At 44.8% G+C, this 19526-nt stretch overlaps 1 protein-coding gene across 1 annotated transcript in view; it reads left to right on the top strand.

Moving 5' to 3' along the window:
• The window catches only part of LOC127046260 (ovostatin-like), a 60273-nt gene that overhangs the window by 17655 nt on the left and 23092 nt on the right, over positions 1 to 19526 (top strand). Inside the window, exons 8-18 of the mRNA XM_050943066.1 lie at positions 2905 to 3019; positions 4794 to 4908; positions 5184 to 5293; positions 6056 to 6214; positions 7555 to 7779; positions 8391 to 8448; positions 9464 to 9609; positions 10071 to 10220; positions 11669 to 11839; positions 14299 to 14422; positions 18305 to 18395. Coding sequence (XP_050799023.1) covers positions 2905 to 3019; positions 4794 to 4908; positions 5184 to 5293; positions 6056 to 6214; positions 7555 to 7779; positions 8391 to 8448; positions 9464 to 9609; positions 10071 to 10220; positions 11669 to 11839; positions 14299 to 14422; positions 18305 to 18395 — 1464 coding nt within the window. The remainder of the gene's footprint in view (positions 1 to 2904; positions 3020 to 4793; positions 4909 to 5183; positions 5294 to 6055; positions 6215 to 7554; positions 7780 to 8390; positions 8449 to 9463; positions 9610 to 10070; positions 10221 to 11668; positions 11840 to 14298; positions 14423 to 18304; positions 18396 to 19526) is intronic.

Below are 19526 nucleotides of genomic sequence, written 5' to 3'. Positions count from 1 at the left end.
GTTTGCACAGTAGTTTAAAGACACAAAGCAATATATATGTACTAGGTATTGTGGGTCTTTTTAATCACTATAGAGACATAGGAAGGGGAGAGAAAGGAAAGAAAGACCATAGGAGAGGTACATATATTAATAAATTAGGATGTCTAGCATTAAGGTCCCTGTGTACTTCACTGTCACGGATCCACAGGATCTGTGCTATATCCCATTTTTGAACTGTCTCTTGGAGGAACCCTTTCAGTGTGCAGTCTGAGTCCAACTGAGACAGACTCCTAGTCAAAGATTTGTACACTCCAGAGACCAGGGCACCTCAGCAAGTATCTGAAGTGACACCAGGCAGCCTTTTCAACACAGAGTAGATTTTATTAGGCAACTGAGACAGAGTAATGAAGGCTAAGGCTATTATCTACACAAAAGAACTTACAGCAGCACAGCTGTACCGATGTAGCTGTGCCGCTATAAAATCACCCCTGTAGCTGCTCCATGCCTACAGGAGAGAGCTCTCCTGCCAGTATAATTAAACCACTCCAATGAGCGGCAATAGCTATGTTGGCAGGAGATTGTCTCCCATTGATGGGGAGAGGGAGGAGAGATAACTCAGTGGTTTGAGCATTGGCCTGCTAAACCCAGGGTTATGAATTCAATCCTTGAGGGGGGCATCTAGGAAACTGGGGTAAAATTCTGTTTGAGGATCCTTTGAGCAAGGGGTTGGACTAGATGATCTCCTGAGGTCCCTTCCAATTCTAAGAAGTAGTGCTGTCCAGACTGTCACTTATGGGTGTGTTTTTCACACCCCTGAGTGACATCAGTTTTACCAACAAAAGTGCTAGTGCAGACATAGCTTAAGACATAGTTCTTCTGGCCTAGCCAATGCAAATAGCTAGCCAAGCTGCTGTGGAATCCATTTCTGGCTTTGCCTTTCTGTGCCTTTGTAAGTCCCATGTGAGAGCAGCTCAGCTGCTCCCAAAAGTCATGCCTTTATCCCCTGCCTGTCACCTCTCCAGGAGCAGCTCTAACTTTTTTGCCACCCCAAGCACAGCAGTCAGGCAGCCTTTGGTAGCTTGCCTGCGGAAGGTCTGCCAGTCCCACAGCTTCGGCATACCTACCACCAAATTGTCACCAAATCAACAGGACCGGTGGACCTCCTGCAGGCATATCACCAAAGGCTACCTGACTGCTGCCCTCGCAGGGACCTGCAGGGCACACTCCACGGCTTGCCGCCCCAAGCACGCACTTGGAGCACTCGTGCCTGAAGCCGCTGCTGCACCTCTCAGTCCTTTGTTCTGGAGCTGGCGAGCTGGCCTCTGCTCAGCTTCCCTGCTGAGAGTTGTTGGGTTGGGGGAGACCTCATTCCTCTTGTTTTTTGATTGCTAGCTGTCAATGTTCTGGAGGTTTCCAAGTGGTAACCATGTAAATCTGTATCAGCAAAAACAACGAGGAGTCCTTGTGGCACCTTAGAGACTAACAAATTTATTTGGGCACAAGCTTTCACGAGCTAAACTCACTTCATCAGATGCAAGGAGTGGAAAATACAGTAAGCAGTATAAATATTACAGCGCATGAAAAGATGGGAGTTGCCTTACCAAATGGGAGCTCAATGCAAATGAGGCCAATTCAGTTAAGGTGGAAGTGGCCTATTCTCAATAGTTGACAAGAAGGGGTGAATATCAAGAGAGGGAAAATTACTTTTGTAGTGTTAATGAGGCCAATGCAATCAAGGTGAACATCACCCATTTCCAACAGTTGACAAGAAGGTGTATCAGCAGAGGGAAAATTACTTTTTGTAGTGACCCATCCACTCCCGGTTTTTATTCGGGCCTAATTTGATGGTGTCCAGTTTGCAAATTAATTCCAGTTCTGCAGTTTCTCACTGAAGTCTGTTTTGAAGGTTTTTTATATCTGTTGTTGAGTGTCCAGGGAGATTGAAGTGTTCTGGGGGTTTCCATTGTTTTCTCCGATTTTCCATTGATATGGGTTAGCCTTTGCAGGTCCTTTAATGACCCATAGGGTTCATACCAGATGGCTAGGTGACACACACATCATGTTTCCAGCACTGCTACAAGAACAGACTTAACTCTTTAGCCCCCATGGGTAGCAATGCCACATACAGGGGTAAACTATAGCACTTATTGGATTAATAAAAAGATATTACAGAAAATTCCCATTTCATCACATGCAGAGCCATGGTAGAAAAGGGACCCTGGCAGCTACAGTCAGTACCACTGACTGGTCTGTAAAAGTCTGGTTGACAGTGCAATGGGGCTGAAACAGGCTTCCTCACTGCCCTGGCTCCGCGCAGCTCCCCGAAGCGGCCAGCATGTCCTTGCGGCCCCTATGCACAGGGGTAATCAGGGAAGCTGCACGCTGCACCGCCCTGAGTGCCACCCCTGCAGCTCCCATTGTCTGGGAACCCTGGCCAAGGGGAGTTGTGGGGGTAGCACCTGCAGACACAGGTAGCACACAGAGCCACCCAATACCCCCTACTTCACCCTGAACCCATTTCTAGCCCCACACTGGAGCCCTCACCTGTTCCCACACCCCAACCCCCTGCCCCAGCCCAGCAGAAGTGAGTGAGGGTGGGGGAGAGCACATGATGGAGGGAGGGGGAATGGAGTGAGTGGGGGCAGGGCCTCAAAGAAGGGGCGGGGCAGGGGTGAGGCAGGGGTATTTGGTTTTGTGCGATTAGAAAATTGGTAACCCTAGTCCTGTGTAAGGCAGTAATGACATTTCCATGAGAAGCAGAGAATGAGGAGAGAAAGATGTCTGAAGCCTGAGTCCAGCAGAACTAGGCTTATCTGGATTTTAGCTTTTAGTCCATATTGTGTTACAGCCTTTACTGGTTTCTTGACAGTCCTGGCAACTGTGATCTTGTGAGCTAATTCATTTTTGTGTTTCCTCCTCCTCTAGCTACACCTATGGCCAGCCTGTGCAGGGGAGAGTCCAGCTCAGTGTGTGCAGGAAGCATTATAGCAACAAGTGTAACGAGACACCAAAAGGATTCTGTGAAGCTGTTACTGCACAAGTATGACATGAGCCTGCACCACTTGCTCTTCTTTTCTTATAAATGTTATCATCCAGGGCATCGCAAGGTGCCTGGAGGCTTTATTGTCTCCATTTCCTATTTCTTGGAGTGGGAATAGAGGCACTGTGAGACGAAGGCATGTTTTTTTCCAGGATCTCAGTGGCATGGTTGAAGGCCTTTGGATGGGAAGGTTTTTTTAATACACTGTGGATGAATTTGGCCCATTATGAATGGGAGCCACAGAGAGGTGGGTTAGACTGGGAGTGCAGTGACTGGACAGACAAATGCAATGACTATTCTACATTTGCAGCCTCAGACACTATAGCTTATTTCTCCGAGTGGGGCACTTTAGCCAGGAAACTGGGTTTTTTTCTTCAGCAAGAGTATGAATCTACAACCCCCTCTCCCAAGAATAGAAGTGCTAATAGCTGAATTGTGTTTTACCAGATTTAACACCAAAAATGTTAGCCTGTTGATTCAAAGAGAAATAATCCCACTTCAGGGAAGAGGGTAGGAGAAAAGCAGACACCTCTTCTCTTTGATAAACATATCTTTATTGCTCGTTTATGTATTGAAGACAGCCTGCAAAGAGTATAAACATTGACCTTGTGCCTTTTAGTATTTTTGTTTTATGAACTTTATAATGTGTAAGGAAGGCCAACAAGGTGTGATTTTTTTGTTCCTTTTCCCTAAAACATTTTTTGTGCATCTTCTCTCTTTCTCTTTTTTTTTAAATTTTAGATATTCAGATTTTATCTGTCCTGGGAGATTCCATCAAGAAAGAGAGAACTAATATAATTTGTCATTACATGAGTCAAGAGAACAAAACTGAGAGTGGAAGGGATTTGCAATCAGACTATTAAAACTTTATGGCCAGATCCTTAACTGGTGTGAATTGTTGTAGCTATATTAAAATCAGTTGGGTTTACTCACATGCTTTAAAGTTAAGCATGTGCAGAAGTACTTTGCTGAATCAGGGCTAGAGTACCCAGCACCCTGCAGGACTGAACTTTTGCTAAGCCAACTAAGGGCTTGTCTACATGGGAAGATATTCCAGAATAGCTATTCCTGACTAACTCTTCGTGGACATCTTTATTCTGGACCAAAGCCTGATCTACACTTAAAAGTTAGGTTAACCCAGCTACACTGCTCAGAATGTGAAAAATCCACACTCCTGAGATGTATAGTTAAGTCAACCTAACCCCCAGTGTGGACAGAAGAATTCTTCCATTGACCTCTCAGAGAGGTAGATTAACTGCGTTAATGCGAGAACTCCTCCCATTACCATAGATAGTGTCCATGCCAAAGTGAAACAGCAGGGCAGCTGTGCTGCTGTAGCATTTCAAGTGTAGACAAGCCTAAGAGTTCCCTACTCCAAATTAGCTTAATTCATTTTAGATTAAACTAATTTAAAATAAAGCCATATTCCAAGATAAGAGTATCTATGCATGGAGTTAATCATGTGTAGGTAAGTCCTAAAAAATATCACACAAGAAGAAGTACATTTTGAGAGGGGACCAGAAGACATAAAGGAGCAGGGCAGGGAGGGAGAAGGTTTCAGGCAGAAGACGGCAGAATAGTGGTGAAGGATTGGTTAGGTCTGGAGCGAGAGAGGAACAATAAGACAAGAGAGAAGAGGTAGGTGAGGGAGATGTGAGCAAGGATGCTAAGGTCAGAAGAACTTTACAGATGATGTCAAAGAAAAGTTGTTTCATGATTCAGAGAACTGGGCTCTTTCCTAATATGCTCACTGGGTGTTCCTTTCACTTTTCAGCTGGGGAAAGATGGCTGCATCATGAAGGTCATCAACACCAAAACATTCAAGCTTTATCATCCCAGGATGTTCTGGTTCCTTGAAGTGGAGGCGATCCTCACAGAGGATGGAACAGGTAACACTGATGGGAAAGGAAACTAGAATATGGCTGGGGTATGGGCGGGGGTTGCACGCTAAGTTTGAGAGGCCACTTTGAGAACTGGTAATCTTTGATGGGACTCTCTGATGGCCAAGCACGAGACTCAGTTCACCATCAAGTACCATTTTATAAGCATAATTATCCCCTCCAAGGTGCTGGAGGCTGCATCTGATCATTCAATGCAGCTTTATATAAAATCATATCTTCTGCCCAGTTCTGATTCTTGTCTCTTCTTCTTCACCCTTCTTCAGGTGTGCAGATTATAGGCACTGACTACATTTCCATCTACCAGGCAAGGGAGAGAATTTGGTTTGCAAACATGGACACTTACTACAAAAGGGGAATTCCTTACTATGGAGAGGTAGGACAGCAGAGACAGAATGTCCTGGGCAAACTCTGAAGTCACAAAAGTGATCTCTGTGATGCTGTATATGACCATCCCTCTACTCCCAGTGGCAGATTCCCTTGGTAACACCACATGGCAATGCCCTCAATACATAGTTCTCTCATTGCATTAGGGGCTTTCAGAGAAAGTGAGGAAACATGTCTGGGCCATGGAACCTTGGTTTATCATGTGTGTGCATGGGGCAAGGGTTTGTACAGTCAAAATGACATGAGCCCTGTGGGGACAAGGAAGAACGAATTTATACTAGGGGGAAGGGTCTTTGTTAAGGCACAAGATCCGTTCTGAGCCCTCTATGCACAGCAGGTTTCACAAGCTAGCATCCTGAAACAGCACCACCTTTGAAGCCATTCCCAGCAAGCAAGAGTCTGAGGACAGGATTTGAACCCTGGTTCATACCTAATCCTGTATATAAGCCCTTCCTTCTCTCCACAGCAGGGATATTCCATCTGACTTCCTTCGTCCCTCCTGTGAAGCTCCACAGGGAATTTCCTCTCCCTGCCCTTCACAGAACCCGCACAAAATACTCTGACCAGCGCATGTGTTTTAAATACACTTGACTATTTGATGACAACACCTGCTGCTATTCACTGTAACCTCCAAATAAGTTGTCTTCAATACCGATGGCTTTGAAGCCAACCTAACATATTAAGGGGAGGAAGTGGGGCTTTACCTGTCCTGTATGTTTGCTGAACATCTTGGACACCTTTCTTTATTCAGATTCAGATGACAAATGAGGATGGCATCCCTGTTGCAAATGAAATCATCAAGCTAGAGCTCAATGAGAAGCATGTGGCTGACTATATCACAAATGAAAATGGCACTGCTCGGTTTTCCATCGACACCTCTGAATTCTTTGAGCCCAGTTTTAAGTTGAGAGTAAGTAACTGAGATAACTAAGGGAAAAAGCTCTATTCCCCCAGAGGGTCATTCAACTGTGGGAGGAGGGAGAAGCAAGCTGGTATTCTGATGGAAAATATTGTTCTGGGTGAGTTACAATGTGTGGGGAAGTAGCTGATCCCTCCAGTGACACCTGCATCCATGGGGGAGATAGTAGAGAAGAAGGAAGGGGGAAAATAGTTTTTAGAGGAACTCAATGAGCTTATTTTCATTTGGTCTCCCAGTCCTGATCCAGCAGCAACCTCAGATGTGGATATTTGAAAAGATGACATGAGGACAATATTCGTCAGTGAAGATGATAATCAACTCACTTTAATATGATGGTTTCAGCTGTTTGGATCTATTCCCTCATTGTGTGTCTGTCTTCTCCATGGGCAGAGAGCTCTGCCGTCATTAGGATGAAATCTCCCCTCAGTGCCTGCAGCCCTCGCTCCCAGCTCCAATCTTTCCAGCTTGATCTGCAATTTGATACTGCGTGGTTGCTGTGTCCACTGATTTTGGTGTTGTCTCCATGGCCCCGCTCCCCTGGCTGGAGCACAAAAAGCAGCAACACCCTCGGCCCTGCTTCCCTGCTCCCTCGGTTGGGGCTCAGCAAGCCTGTGGCCCCGTTCCCCCAACCAGAGTGATGACTGGAGTGCGGCAAGCCCCAAGAATGGCCTGGCTAGGAGGACAACTAGCAGACAGCATCAGTGCTTGGAGAATGACAGACGACACTGCTATAATGTGGTGGGGCTCAAGCAAACCCCAGTTCCTTCCTACCTTCTCCTCCCTCCCTGCCTCTTTGTCTTTCCACATCCAACCTGGATGCACTGACCTCCAAAACCATTTGTTTTGCTGTTGCCTCTCTCCCTCCCTGCTGCTCTATAGACACACACATCCCTTGGCACATGCTCACTTTCCTCTGGCATGGGGAGAAGAGAGGTATCAGCAAATCCAGTCTGTCTGGGACTGGTTCAGTGCTAGTTCTGCAGAGTCCCCTAACAGCTTATGCAGCCATAGCCAGCCCCACAAGGATGTCCAATGACATGTCTGTTTAGGCCCACCAGAGGAGTGTACGTGTTAAGGATGCCAGAGGACTAGCACAGCATGCAGCCAAGCTGGACTGGACTTGCTGTGAAGGAATGTTCACACAAGCTCATACACAAAATATTGGTAGAGCTATTAGACTAAGTAGCCTCTAAAGATCATTTCCCATGGTTTTACGCAGATTATCTTAGAAACAGCTGTGAATAAACATTTCTGCCCCAGCTGCCCTTTGACATTTGAATTTCCTCTTCATGAAATCCTGTGTTTGCTTTTATCTCCATGTCTCTTGTTAGGCCACATATGCAGTAGATGACTGTAGAGACCTTGTCTGGATGGACACTTACATACCTGAGACGACCTACTACATCCAGCGCTTCTACTCCCGCACTAATAGCTTTGTGAAGCTTGAGCACGTCCTGGAGAGGCTGAGCTGTGGCCAGCAGGGGAGGATCATGGTGCACTACATTTTGAACAAAGAGGGATACAAGGATGCCACCAGTGTGAACTTCTACTATGTGGTAAATGTTGAGTGGCTGCTCTGCTTCCCTGAAAGCCTCTTTGTTTTTAACCTTGTATGAGTATTGATCACATCAGAAATATATATAATTTAGACTAGTCAGTGGTAAAAAAAATCAGAACCTAGACATTGTCTTGTCAATGGGTTCCACCAGGGCTCTGCCCATTTAAACTTGGAGCACATTAGGGCATTGTGAGCACCAAGAAGTGAAGAGCATAAAATTACCACTAGGGGGACTATATCTCAGTCCCTTGTGCCACACAACTGCCATGCAGGAGAGGCCAGGACAAGAGTCTTAGGGGATACTGCAGGGCAGGACTGAGGGGCATCTGCAGAGCTGTGTGGGGATCCCAGCACTGGAATAGCGGAAAGAGGAGAGGAGCTGCAGGGCAGGACAGAGGGGCATTGATACAGTTGTGTGTGAGGAATGGGGGAAACTAACATAGGATCTGCCTGCAGCTACGTCCAACTCTCATGAGGCTATCCAGACCTCATTTTCATGAGTACCAAACATTACAATCTTGATCATCACTAAATAATAGACATTTACTAGCCCACTGAAACAAATTTAATTTTTTCTGATCCCGTCTCATGGTGTCTTTTTGTGCACAGGTGATGGCAAAAGGCATAATTGTTCTGAATGGCCAACAGCAAGTCAGCATCACAGGTGGTAAGTGCTGAGATGTTAGAAAACAAAGGTGTGAACTCCAAAGCATAAGTATCTTGAGTGAAATGGGCTAAAATTGAGTACAGCAGCTGCCTGGAATCTGTTTCCATGTGGTGTTAGTTACTAGACCTATCTCAAACATAAGCCACAATCACAACATTATTAGCACTGAAAGGGGACTGTAGTGCCTCATATGGTCCATCCCCTGGCATCACAGCCAGATTAATCCTGTTGTTCCTCAATTGAATGATTAGCTAGGAGTGATACTTTGTGTGAATTTGTCCCTTTCTTTCTCTTTAATTTCTCCTCCAGGGGCATTTGCAAATTATTCACTATGACTCCTCATTATTCATAATTTGAAGTATGTGAATGATCATCTAAATCACATGGTATTGTTTCTGATCCCTGATTGGATGACTAACCTGTCTTTAGTAGTTGTTGTCAACACTAAGTTTGTACACGTTTTACTGCTGGTGTAACAGAAACACCCATGTTGTGTGTTTCTCACCCCATCCTCCTCCAGGTGCTGGTGTAATACACTAGTCTAGTGCAAATAAGGCTGTCTTCCTCTAATGATCATAATAGCCTGCTACTGTACTATCTCAGCCAGATAAAGGACCTCTCCTTTCACTCAGGAGGTAGCGTCCTGGGCTATTTGCTGCTGAAGGTCCTGAGTTCAATCTCTGTGGCCAGTATGCTCAGTGTGTGCCATGCTTGTAGCACTCACATGCACATTTTCCTACCCAGAAGTGAAGCTGGTAGAATTCTTCTCCGACTGCAGCTCACCTCACACTCTGCAAAGTGCCTGGTACTCAGCATCTTAATGTTGGCATATGGTATCTCACTGAAGGGAGCAGTTTGAAGTCTGGGAAGAGCTGGGTCTCCCAGTAGCCAACTATCTTATTTTAAAGAAGCTTTTAGCTTACAGGCACAAATATTAGCTCATCCACTAAAGCCGTGATTCCTCCTGTCTCTTCTCTTGGCTTTTCCTATTATTGGCTTCATGTTCCTTCTGTAGATCCTTATGGCACATTCTTCATCTCGCTGACTGGCAGTGAGCAGCTGGCTCCCAGTGCCCAGATACTGGTCTACACTGTGCACCCTGGGGGCGAGCTGGTGGCCGATAGCACCAGACTCCAGATTGAGAACTGCTTCAAGAACAAGGTGAGAGCTCTGCTTTTGTTTTGAGGCCCACTCTAGGTTGCCACAGGCTCAGGGAACCGAGAGGATGTGATTCCAGCCCTGTACTAAGGCTTTCCTTCAAGGGCAAGGAGCAAAGAAAGTGCAAACACATCTGAACAAGGGAATGCCAGTGGTGAAGAATAGCAGGGAGGCAGGAGATGTTTATGTTAGGGACATGGATGGATGTTCAAGCAGAGTGAGGACTGCCAGTGAAGCTGGGGAGAGAGAGGAGCAGGGATGCTTTGCAGGGCCTCTGAGGTCATGTCTGGCCCTAAAACAGGGACTCTGAGAGATTCTGTTTGATAGTGAGGCCTTTGTCCTGCAGAGAATAGGAGGAGGCTGTGGAGAAGAGTGAGAACCTATTCATCATCTCTCCATGACATTGACATTTACACATTAAAATAATTCTCCTAAGGGGCTCTGATTTCTCTGCTCAATTCCAGGTCCAGCTGCAGTTCTCCAAGAAGCAGGGGCTCCCAGCCTCTAACATCAGCCTCCACCTTGAGGCTGCCACCAACTCCTACTGCGCTCTGCGGGCTGTGGATCAGAGCGTCCTGCTCCTGAGACCTGAGCAAGAGCTGTCTGCTGACTTTGTAAGCCCTGCCACAAATCCTCTTCTCTCTACTCAGAGAAGTGCAGAATATTGTGCTTCTCAAGGGGGTTTATAGCTTAACATGGCACGGAAGTGCCAAGGAACAATTCTGAGTTCTGCTTTAGTACTATGCTTCCAAAGTTCCTCCCTCCAGTAGCCACACGCTGGGCTATGATAGGATGTAGCTAGAGTACATACCTCCAGGCACAGAGAGAAATCTTCCGTTATGCTGTTGCTAATTGCAATATCTTTGTTAATTCTTTGCAACATATGGCTATCTAGTCTCAGTTCATAGGTGGTCTACTGGATACAGAACTGGACAGGGACTCAAGACAACTGAGTTCTCTTCCTGGCTCTGCTACAGGTCTGCTGGGTGACCTTAGGCAAGTCTCAGTGCCTCTCTCTTCTCATCTATACAATGATACTGACCTCCCTTTGCAAACTACTTTGAGATCTACTTATGAAAAGTGCAGTATAAAAGCAAGGTATTATTATTATTATTATATGGGAATACCAGAAACCTGCATCACCAGGGCCACTTAAAGCACTTAACATTGGTATATAGTGTAGTGTAAGTGATTATGTAAAATGGCATCTTCTTACTCAAGTAGGCCTCATCCAACACTGTAGAAGTCATTTGAATCTTTCAATTAACTTCAGGAGGCTTTGAATCAGGCCCCTTGTGCAGAAACATTCTGGCTCATATCTACACGCTTTAATGAGAAAAATATGTTTGCTGATTTTTGCTCCCATGCACTCTGCAGTGCCAGCACAGCTCAGAGAACAGATGATGGAATCTATTCCTTTTTGTGCATCATCAATAGAACTGATCACTAAGTTCCAGCTAGTTACAGTTGTGCAAACATACTGCAAGCAATGGGATTGCGCAGATGTCACCAAGGGCCTGTACTGTTTGTATTATTGATGAGGATGTTCAAGAAAGAGACAAATCAGCTTAATGCTAAGATCCCAGGGCAAGTTTGTTGAGATAGAAATTTGAAAAGGAATCTGGAATTGTTGGGAAACCATAAACCTGGAGCCTTGGTATCATTTCTACAGAGTCACTTTTCAGAGAACCATACTATAATAGAGGCGGTTTTCTCATAAAGTTGGAGCATACTTGTGCTGTGTACATTGGAGGAGATTTCTGAGGTGGCCTCTTAAAGCAGAAAGTTGCATAATAACTTCTTAACTGTGTTTTCTCTGTTGTGGTGCTCCAAAGCTGCTGTTAGTCCACTCTGTATTAAGGGGCTGAGCATGTGAGTCTAATACAGACTCAAGTATCCCAGAACAGTTTTCTTACTGAGCTGGAGCACTTCTTGTACCTCTGTTGAAGGGCAAAGGTTCCAGCTTGGAGTTTGCTCATGCCTGGTAAGTGCTAGTGATGACATAGGATTTTACACCTCTGACGTTTCCTTATGCTCACTTGATTTCATCCCCTCCCACCAGATATACAATCAACTCCATGTGCGAGGGTATTATGGCTATTACTACAAGGGGCTCAACCTGGAAGATGATGACAAAGAGCCGTGCATCCCAGTCACAGACACCTTTTTCAATGGCTTATACTATGTGCCTGTGAACGTTACTCGTGATGGGGATGTCTTTGGTGTTTTCAGGGTATGTCTTCTGAATGTTTCCCCAACGTTGCTGTCATTGTATTGGCTCCAGAAAAGGTACAGCAGAGGAGGGAAAAGTTGTAGGATTGTCTCAGATTTTAAAGCCCTGCTCAGGGAATGTCTCTCCACTACTAGGGGGATGGTGGACTTACTGGAAATGTCCACCATATCTCAGGGGGTCCTCCATTCTCCCTGTGCAGTGACTTTTGTTTAGGCTGCCCCCTGAGTTATGCTTAGTTATATTTGTTGTGGTTGACATCACAGTGTGGTGGCCTGTGATGGTGCGGGGGTGCCTCCTGCTGGTCATCCAGGGAATTAGCTTATCAGTCTCCGGAGTGCCCTCTGCAGGTCGGTATCCCACTACCGCTGGCCCCCATTTCCCTCCAAGGACCGCCCCAGTCTTTGGGTACTGCCCCCTGGCAATACCTCCACAGTCTCAGGGTCTCCCCACCCAGGGGAACCCACAACCCTCTATCCCCACCTTGCCTCAATCATGAGCTACTGCCAGCCACCATCTAGCCCCCACTCACTGGTGAAGACTGCAGTGTAAAAGCCACTCATCATAGGCTAGAGAGGTTTGGACTTGCTGCCTCTGCCTACCCATGGGCTGCCCCCTGCAACCTCAGTACCTAACTGGCCTTCCACTAGGCCACAGCCAGGGGGGTTTCCAGGCCAGAGGTCCCTAGCTTCCTTAGCCTTCCCCCAACCCTGCTCCACTCTAGGTATGTTCTGTCAGATCGCTGCAGCCAGGTGTCTCTCTCTCAAAGCTAGAGAGAGTTTGTCTCTGACTTCTGGCCCCAGTCCTCTTATAAGGGCTAGCTGGGCCCTCATTATGCCAGCCTTGGCCTGATTGGGGCATGGCCCCCAGCTGAGGCTGCTTTCCCAATCAGTCCTGCTTTTCCTTCCCTGCCACAGCCCTCTCCCTGGGCTGTTTTAAGCCTTTTAAGGCAGGAGCGGGTGACCATCCCACTACATAGCCATTTTCTAAAGAAGACACAGTACCTGTTCCTAAGAGTTTGCAGTCTCAAAAAACCTCGATACCTTCCATTCAGTGTGTAGCAGTTGTCAAAAAAGTGAACAGAATCTTAGGAAATTTTGGATAGAAAATAAGACAGAAAATACCATGGTGTAACTATATAAATCCATGATCCGCCGACACCTTGAATACTGTGTCCTATTCTGGTCACTCCATCTCAAAAAAGATATAGTGGAACTGGAAAAGATTCAGAAAAGGGCAACATAGACAATCAAGGGTATGGAAGGGCTTCTGTCCAAGGAGAGAATAAAAAGATTATGTCTGCTCAGCTTAGAAAAAAGATGTGACAGAAGTCTATAAAATCATGAATGGGGTGGAGAAAGTGAATAGAGAAGTATTATTTAGCCCCTTTACACAATACAAAAAAACAGCGACCCTCTGATGAAATTAATAGGCAGCAGGTTTAATACAAATAAGAGGAAGAATTTTTTTTCACACAGCACACACCTAACCTGTGGAACCCATTGTCAAAGGATGTTGTGATGGGCAAAAGTATAACTGCATTCAAAAGAAAATTGGATCAGTTCATGGAGGATAGGTCCATCAATGGCTATTAGCCAAGATGGTCAGAGACACAACTCAGTGCTGGGAGAAACCCCTAAAACTCCAAATACCAGATGCTGGATGTAGAAGACAGGGGAAGATCACACTATAATTGCCCTATTCCATAAACTCCTCAATAAGCTCTGATATAGGCCAATATTGGAGACAAGATATTGGGCACAATGGACTCAGTGGGAGCTTTGCCACTGACTTCAGTGGGGCCGGGATTTCATTCCTGGTATTGGCTAAGCAGGGACATTGCATGTCTAGAGGGTGGCATGGAGACAGTTTCAGCAAAGTGGTCACAGATTATATTAAGGTTACGTGTATATATGGTTTATAAGGATTAATCAATATTGTAACCATGTTATGGACATGAGTAGTATGTTATAGATGGTAACGAGCACATCAGAAGAAGGTGTTTTAGTTGTTTATAAGACATGGCTATAACCAGTTTATTGACCTATTGGACTCTGTAACCATCTATAACAACTGATTAACTTTTTATGAAAATATTTATTAATCATTTATTAACCCAAATGCTTAGTAATAGTGAATAAAATGACAGAAGAGTGGAGTGGTTTGGGAAAGATTTGTGAACCAAAAAAAATCTAACTTCATCAAACGTTTTGCTCATCAACTAATATACAACCAACTCTGTTACTCATATAGCCCCCTAAATCTACATTTATGCCATGCTTCACCATAATATTGAAGTGCCCTCATGGATAGCTCAGCACCAATCCCCTAAGCAGACCAAACTTGTGATATTAAATGGGAACCACTGCTAGTAATGAACAGGATATGGGAGAAATGAAGTTGTTTGGTGCCTATTAATACAATGAGCAATATAATTAATTGTTTTATTATTTTATTTTAAGAATATGGGTCTAAAGGTTTTTACTAATTCTACAATACGGAAGCCAGTCCTGTGCCCATCCGACAAATTATGCCTAAAAGAGTTCACTACCCACTATGGTTTCAGTGGTGGATCTGCTGAGAAAGGTAATGTGTAAAAAAGGGGTGGACTGGATGGCTTTGGAAATGGGGTATGGTCTTTTCAATTCCAGGTCACCAGTTACAATCTGGCAGCACCTCAGTAGTGTCCCCTGTGTAGAATGAATTGGCCAATCAGTGTGTCCCTCAGTTCCTAGTGGAACAAGTCTCCATATCATGGTTCACCTCAGTTAGTGCTTCCTTTGTAGTTTCTGCAGAATGGCCAAAGGACTGACTCAGCTTGTGTGCAGGGGAAAATGAGGGAAAGGTTGCAATGCTGCCTCTTCTCAGAGGATGGTAAAGATTTCACTCTCCAGGGTTCATTGAGCCAGAGCCTTTCACAAGCTCACAACTGACTTAAAATCTAAATGAGGACAGATCAGAAAATAGAATGGGGCTACTAATGGTTTACATTCCATATCCTGTAGTACTTAGCATTCATGTGGCATTTAACAGCTCTGGATCTCAAAGAATTTTACAGTGGACGATAAGTCTTACAGTTCTCCTTCTCTGTAGCCCAGGGAGAGGTAGAAGTACCTTGAGCCTCATATTGCAAATGGGAAAGCTGAGGCACAGACAAGTTCAATGACACAACAAATCCTGCATCTTGGCAGTGGGTTAGACTAGGTGACCCTTGCGGTCCCTTCTAACCCCCGGGATCCATGATTCTGTGACTTGCTCAATATCACAAGCAGATCAGTGATAGAAGAGTGGAGTGGGTTAGGCTAAAAGGGGTAAAAAACACGGGTGATGTCGTGCTGGGAGTCTACTACAGGCCACCTAATCAGGCGGAAGAGGTGGATGAGGCTTTTTTCAAACAACTAACAAAATCATCCAAAGCCCAAGATTTGGTGGTGATGGGGGACTTCAACTATCCAGATATATGTTGGGAAAATAACACCGCGGGGCACAGACGATCCAATAAGTTCCTGGACTGCATTGCAGACAACTTTTTATTGCAGAAAGTTGAAAAAGCTACTGGGGGGAAGCTGTTCTAGACTTGATTTTAACAAATAGGGAGGAACTTGTTGAGAATTTGAAAGTAGAAGGAAGCTTGGGTCAAAGTGATCATGAAATCATAGAATTTGCAATTCTAAGGAAGGGTAGAAGGGAGTACAGCAGAATAGAGACAATGGATTTCAGGAAGGCGGATTTTGGTAAGCTCAGAGAGCTGATAGGCAAGGTCCCATGGGAATTAAGACTGAGAGGAAAAACAACTGAGGAAAGTTGGCAGTTTTTCAAAGGGACGCTATTAAGGGCCCAAAAGCAAGTTATTCCGATGGTTAGGAAAGATAGAAAATGTGGCAAAAGACCACCTTGGCTTACCCTTGAGAGCTTGCGTGACCTACAAAATAAAAAGGCGTCATATAAAAAATGGAAACTAGGTCAGATCACGAAGGATTAATATAGGCAAATAACACAGGAATGCAGAGGCAAGATTAGAAAAGCAAAGGCACAAAATGAACTCAAACTAGCTATGGGAATAAAGGGAAACAAGAAGACTTTTTATCAATACATTAGAAGCAAGAGGAAGACTAAGGACAGGGTAGGCCCACTGCTCAATGAGGAGGGGGAAACAGTAACAGGAGACTTGGAAATGGCAGAGATGCTTAATGACTTCTTTGTTTCGGTCTTCACTGAGAAGTCTGAAGGAATGTCTAGTATAGTGAATGCTTACGGGAAGAGGGTAGGTTTAGAAGAGAAAATAAGGAAAGAGCAAGTAAAAAATCACTTAGAAAAGTTAGATGCCTGCAAGTCACCAGGGCCTGATGAAATGCATCCTAGAATACTCAAGGAGTTAATGGAAGAGGTATCTGAGCCTCTAGCTATTATCTTTGGGAAATCATGGGAGACGGGGGAGATTCCAGAAGACTGGAAGGGGGCAAATATAGTGCCCATCTATAAAAAGGGAAATAAAAACAACCCAGGAAACTACAGACCAGTTAGTTTAACTTCTGTTCCAGGGAAGATAATGGAGCAGGTAATCAAAGAAATCATCTGCAAACACTTGGAAGGTGGTAAGGTGATAGGGAATAGCCAGTATGGATTTGTAAAGAACAAATCGTGTCAAACTAATCTGATAGCGTTCTTTGATAGGATAACGAGCCTTGTGGATAAGGGAGAAGCGGTGGATGTGATATATCTAGACTTTAGTAAGGCATTTGATACAGTCTCTCATGATATTCTTATAGATAAGCTAGGAAAGTACAATTTAGATAGGGCTACTATAAGGTGGGTGCATAACTGGCTGGATAACCGTACTCAGAGAGTAGTTGTTAATGGCTCCCAATCCTGCTGGAAAGGTATAACAAGTGGGGTTCCACAGGGTTCTGTTTTGGGACCGGTTCTGTTCAATATCTTCGTCAACGATTTAGATGTTGGCATAGAAAGTACGCTTATTAAGTTTGCGGACGATACCAAACTGGGAGGGATTGCAACTGCTTTGGAGGACAGGGTCAAAATTTAAAATGATCTGGACAAGTTGGAGAAATGGTCTGAGGTAAACAGGATGAAGTTCAGTAAAGCTAAATGCAAAGTGCTCCACTTAGGAAGGAACAATCAGTTTCACACATACAGAATGGGAAGAGACTGTCTAGGAAGGAGTATGGCAGAAAGAGATCTAGGGGTCATAGTGGACCATAAGCTTAATATGAGTCAACAGTGTGATACTGTTGCAAAAAAAGCAAACATGATTCTGGGATGCATTAACAGGTGTGTTGTAAACAAGACACGAGAAGTCATTCTTCCGCTTTACTCTGCGCTGGTCAGGCCTCAACTGGAGTATTGTGTCCAGTTCTGGGCACCGCATTTCAAGAAAGATGTGGAGAAATTGGAGAGGGTCCAGAGAAGAGCAACAAGAATGATTAAAGGTCTTGAGAACATGACCTATGAAGGAAGGATGAAGGAATTGGGTTTGTTTAGTTTGGAAAAGAGAAGACTGAGAGGGGACATGATAGCAGTTTTCAGGTATCTAAAAGGGTGTCATCAGGAGGAGGGAGAAAACTTGTTCACCTTAGCCTCCAATGATAGAACAAGAAGCAATGGGCTTAAACTGCAGCAAGGGAGATTTAGGTTGGACATTAGGAAAAAGTTCCTAACTGTCAGGGTAGTTAAACACTGGAATAGATTGCCTAGGGAAGTTGTGGAATCTCCGTCTCTGGAGATATTTAAGAGTAGGTTAGATAAATGTCTATCAGGGATGGTCTAGACAGTATTTGGTCCTGCCATGAGGGCAGGGGACTGGACTCAATGACCTCTCGAGGTCCCTTCCAGTCTTAGAGTCTATGAGTCTATGAGAACTCTGACTCACTACCCCACCTTTAAATAGGGAACAGAGTTTTAGATAGGACCCCTAGGATCTTTGTAGGGAATGCCGATCTGGAAGTCACCTTTCCAGCCTCTGCCCGTCCTTTGACTATAGAAGGGGGCTTGGGACAGATCACAGGAAACATGTCCCTCCAATTTTTCTAACTAGCCAGTGGACACAGCTGACTTTCCAACAGGGAAAAAAGTTACAAATAGTCAGAAAGTATAAGACAATGGAGAAGAAATACTTTTCAAATCTTCTTACTGTTTTTCAACTGGAAACCAGCAGCAAAGAGTGGGGAAGTGGTGTAAACGTAAGCTGTTACTGTTTTCTAGAGTTTCCAGTTGGAAAACAAAAAAGTCGAGTAGTTCTCTCCCGCCCACCCATTGTTCCTTATTTTTTTAGAATTTTCCTGCAAGAAAGACAGAATTTCTTGTTGGAAGAAATCCATAGAAAAAATTCTGTTTCCCTCAGCTCAGACTATGCTCAGTGGAGTTTCCAGGCAGATCTCATTTGATATCTCTACCCTATGCTCCCTAATATGACACTTTTACCATAAATACAACTTCTCTCTTCACCTCTAGATGGCAGAACGACGATGAGTGAATCTTATGTGATAAAGACAGTTCGGAAATTCTTCCCTGAGACCTGGATTTGGGATCTAGTTCAAATCGAGTAAGTGCTTTTCTTTTCTGTCCTTGTGTATTTTAAGGGTTTCTGAGTCACTTCCGGAAGTCACAAGGAAGGTGATGGAACATGTAGCTGCTTTGCAGGCCTCTATGTTCCTACCCTTGTTGTCTTTCTTCCTATTCAGTGACAGGTGGGCTCCCATTTGTTGCCCATCTCCAAGCCCCTGGAGACTGACAGGTTCTAAATTATCCCCTGTTGGCTCTTTACCTGGCCCTTGCTTTCAGTATAATGCAAGCTATTTCCTGCTGGGTAGAAAGGTGCCGCCCCCCACTGCCCTCCAATCCTCTCAAGTCTATGACATCAAAAGTTTGTTTAAAGGACCGAAAAAAAAAAGGCAGGAAATCATTTTTGATTTTTAATAGCCAGGTTGCTTTCAGTATTCTCCCAAGGCTGCCAATAGCATCTGCAACAAGAAGGCAAGGAAAAGCGCCTCAAAAAGATACTGATCTTAATTATGAATTTCCATGGTTTGATCTATTTGGAATGTCAACCATAATGTATCATGTCTGATTTGTGATTTTGGATTTTGTTTTTATTTTGTTTTACAAAACTACAGCTTTCTTTTGTGTGTTTTTTTAAACCTCTGAATTCCCTACTTTGCTAATTAAAAAAAAGAGAGAGAGAGAGAGAGAGAGAGAGAGAGAGAGCAATTCCAACATCCTGGCAAGGGATTTAACATTCTGATCATTGTTGTGAACCTTCAGCTCTACCTCCAGCTTAACAACATTTTCTGAACATGGAGGGTGTCACAGGGTCACTCACCACACTGGCACCTCCTGCTGGCCATTTCAGGAATTATCTCTGGTCAGTGGGTGTGCCCTCTGATGGTGGTGACTCTCCTGTCCTTGTCTCCACCTGCAGACCCACTGCAGTTCCAGTCTCACTGCCTCTGCTTTGTGGCACAGCCCTCCGGCCATGTCACCGTCTGGGTTCCCCTCTTCTGGGGGACTCCTTCCTCAACAATCTAACCTAAGTGCTCCTTGCAGCAGCTTGGCAGTCCATAGCCTGGCCGCATCTTCAGCGGCGAGTGGAGGTGGCGGGGAGACCCAGGTCCACCCAATACTCTAGTTCCCAGCCCAGGATCCCTACAAACAGCTTCCTCATGGCCCTCCTTTC

Source organism: Gopherus flavomarginatus, chromosome 1 (genome assembly GCF_025201925.1).
Source record: "Gopherus flavomarginatus isolate rGopFla2 chromosome 1, rGopFla2.mat.asm, whole genome shotgun sequence".
Classification (NCBI taxonomy): domain Eukaryota; kingdom Metazoa; phylum Chordata; order Testudines; family Testudinidae; genus Gopherus; species Gopherus flavomarginatus.
This window is presented reverse-complemented; position numbering and strand designations above follow the sequence as displayed.